We start from the raw sequence: 3,558 nt of genomic DNA, 5'->3' as shown, positions 1-3,558 counted from the left end.
TTCCCCACCTGCTTGCCCATGGGCTCGGGGTTGGTGACGGTGGTGCTGAAGAAGCCGTCCCACTCGAGGCGCCCGTAGAGCCCGGCCCAGTGGTTGTGGCGGTTGCCGGTGTGCGGGAGGCACCACGGGATGAGCGTGTTGAACTGCCGGTCGGCCGGGTCGCACGGCTTCCCTGGGAACACCAACAACCCAACCATGGCACAACCATCACTGGGAACCTTCAAGGGTTGGGCATTGGACACCACCACCAACCCCACCCAACCATGGCACAACCATCACTGGGAACCTTCAAGGGTTGGACATTGGACCCCACCACCAACCCCACCCAACTGCTGGGACGACCATCATTGGGAACCTTCAAGGGCTGGGCATTGGACACCACCACCAACCCCACCCAACCATGGCACAACCATCACTGGGAACCTTCAAGGGTTGGACATTGGACCCCACCACCAACCCCACCCAACTGCTGGGACGACCATCATTGGGAACCTTCAAGGGCTGGGCATTGGACACCACCACCAACCCCACCCAACCATGGCACAACCATCACTGGGAACCTTCAAGGGTTGGACATTGGACCCCACCACCAACCCCACCCAACTGCTGGGACGACCATCATTGGGAACCTTCAAGGGCTGGGCATTGGACACCACCACCAACCCCACCCAACCATGGCACAACCATCACTGGGAACCTTCAAGGGTTGGACATTGGACCCCACCACCAACCCCACCCAACTGCTGGGACGACCATCATTGGGAACCTTCAAGGGCTGGGCATTGGACACCACCACCAACCCCACCCAACCATGGCACAACCATCACTGGGAACCTTCAAGGGTTGGACATTGGACCCCACCACCAACCCCACCCAACTGCTGGGACGACCATCATGGGCCACCAGCAAGGGTTGGGTGGTTGGACATTGGTGACCACCACCAACCCCACCCAACTATTGGGCCAATAACCATTGGCCACCATCAAGGGTTGGGACATGGTGGCCACTGGAGACCACCAAACCCAACCACTGGGACATGGTGGTCACTGGACACCACCACCAACTCCACCCAAGTTCTGGGCCAAAGATGACCACTGGACACCACCAACCCCAAAAAAGGGCTGGACCAACCATGACCATTGGTCACCACCACCAATCCCACCCAAGTTCTGGGCCAGCAATGACCACTGGTCACCACCACCAACCCCACCCAACTGTGGGGACAACAACCATTGGGAACCTTCAAGGGTTGGACATTGGTCACCCCCATCAACCAAAAAAACCCCAAAATCTGGGGAAAAAAGACACCTCCGGCCCAGGTGGGGACGTGATTACGGAGGTCCACCACGCACCTTCGGCGCAGGAGCAGACGCCGCGCAGGGCGCCGGAGCTGCTGCGGCCGTTCTTGCGCTCGTGGTGGGTGTAGCGCAGCTTCCTGGTGCTGGTGCCGTCGGTGACCCCACAGGATCTCCTCTGCCACGTAGGAGGTTCTCGCCTGTGTTGTGATGCCCGTGGTTTCCACGACCCCTTCCAGTATCACAATGAGCTCCAGGTCCTGGAGCGCCAGGTCGGAAGCAGAGATATCATAAAGAGGACTCCGCTTGTCAATGACATGACAAATGATCAAGGGAGCCACCAGGAAAATGTTGTTGCTTTCAATGGGGTTATCCACGGGGATATCCACCTGGTGAATGGGTATGACTTCTCCTTCAGGGGTCATGGTCTTCCTCACGACCTGGATTCTCACTGAGGCGCTGATGATCATGCTCTTCCTCAGGTCCCCCACGCGGAACATGAAGCAGAGCTTGCCGTTGCGGACGGCGATGACCGCCTGCCGGCTGAAGATCAGCGTCTCGGCCCGCCGGTGAGCCTGCGCCGTCTTCATGAAGATGCAGCCCAGCATGACAGCGTTGATGATCAACCCCACAATGTTCTGCAGGATCAGGACCGTGATGGCCAGGGGACACTCCTCGGTCATCATCCTGCCCCCAAAGCCAATGGTCACCTGGACTTCGATGGAGAAGAGGAAAGCGGAGGTGAAAGACCTGTAGGGGAAGATTGCACCCAGTTAACTTTCAGGACACGGAGCACACACTGAGAAGCTCTTAACATGTACTTCCAGAAACAAACTTAAGGACATGTTTGTATGGCTCTAGTACACATAAGCCTTCTGTTAACACCAGCCAAAGCATTGCATGCTTGGTGGCTCAGATTTGTGTGCTTGGTGTAGTGTCTAACGGTGGCAGGGAAGACCTCAGAGCCTGAGCTTCTCAAAGACCACCTGGGTGACCCTGAGCAGCTCAGGGAATCTCTTTCCAGGAGCACAGGCTGCCCACTGGCTTAGTGAACAGCTCTGGAACAGCTGAGCTTTCCACCTTCTCCATCCCATGAAGCCCTTGGTGGAGAGAGGTAGTTTTGGCAAGCACGGGCAATCGGCTGGCACACTGAGATCCTTCCACCAGCCTGTGCAGGGAAAGGAGACAGGGAAAACTGCAGCACTTCACTCATGCTACCTGAATCATGACCCAGAATTTCCTGGTAGGGGAAAAGGGGCTTTCCCAGATTTGTGACACTTCTCAAACCCTTGCTCGCCTTGTGAGTGAGCAGGATGAGGCTGCAGAGCGAGGCCAGTGGCCCCATTCCCACCTCCACCATTCCCAAATCCACCATTCCCAAAACCTTCACCGTTCCCACCACCTCCACCAGCTCCCATGGTTCCCCCATCCCGATTTTGGGCGCGGTGACCCCGGGGAGCTGCGGGGCCGCCCCGGTGGGACGCGGTAGGCCGTGGTGGATCCCGTTCCCACCATTCCCACCTTGCAGATGTGATCCCTGAGGATGGGCTGGTACTGGGAGCCGCGGATCTGGCGCTGGAACCACGACTGGGGCTCGCCGTTGTAGGAGATCTCCAGCGCCGAGGCGCCGTTCCGGATCTCCGGCAGGTCCGACATCGTGTCCCGCACCGTGATGGTGCGGAACGGGCCCGAGTACGTCCTGAGGGCCACAGAATTCCCAGCTCGGAACTCTCAACACCGGAATTCCCAACACCAAAATCCCCAACTTGAATTCCCAGCTTGGAATTCCCAACTTGGATCTCCCAACACCAAAATTCCCAACTTGGAACTCCAACACCGGAATTCCCAACTTGAATTCCCAGCTTGGAACTCCCAACTTGGATCTCCCAACACCAAAATTCCCAACTCAGAACTCCCAACTCGGAGCTCCCAAACTGGAATCCCCAAGTGCCAAATTCCCAGCTCAGAACCCCCAAGTGTTGAATTCCCAAACCGGAATTCCCGACACAGAATCCCCAACGCCCAATTCCCAAATGCCCAATCCCCAAGTGCCAAATTCCCAGCACAGAATCCCCAAGTGCCAAATTCCCAGCTCAGAACCCCCAAGCGCCGAATTGCCATAACCGGAATTCCCGACACCGAATCCCCAATCCCCAAATTCCCGACACTGAACCCCCAAGCGCCGAATTCCCAACTCAGAATCCCCAACACCAAATTCCCAAACTGAAATCCCCAAGTCCCGAACTGCCAAACCGGAATTCCC

The 3,558-nt window shown here is 57.3% G+C and overlaps 1 protein-coding gene across 1 annotated transcript in view; it reads right to left on the bottom strand.

Moving 5' to 3' along the window:
• Positions 1-3,558, bottom strand: part of DNMT1 (DNA methyltransferase 1) — a 31,059-nt gene that overhangs the window by 3,512 nt on the left and 23,989 nt on the right. Inside the window, exons 29-32 of the mRNA XM_031065557.1 lie at positions 2,746-3,023; positions 1,548-2,045; positions 1,353-1,495; positions 9-172 (exon numbers count right to left, since the gene is read on the bottom strand). Of these exons, the coding sequence (XP_030921417.1) occupies positions 9-172; positions 1,353-1,495; positions 1,548-2,045; positions 2,746-3,023 (1,083 nt within the window). The remainder of the gene's footprint in view (positions 1-8; positions 173-1,352; positions 1,496-1,547; positions 2,046-2,745; positions 3,024-3,558) is intronic.

Source organism: Geospiza fortis, unplaced genomic scaffold (genome assembly GCF_000277835.1).
Source record: "Geospiza fortis unplaced genomic scaffold, GeoFor_1.0 scaffold1338, whole genome shotgun sequence".
NCBI lineage: Eukaryota > Metazoa > Chordata > Aves > Passeriformes > Thraupidae > Geospiza > Geospiza fortis.
This window is presented reverse-complemented; position numbering and strand designations above follow the sequence as displayed.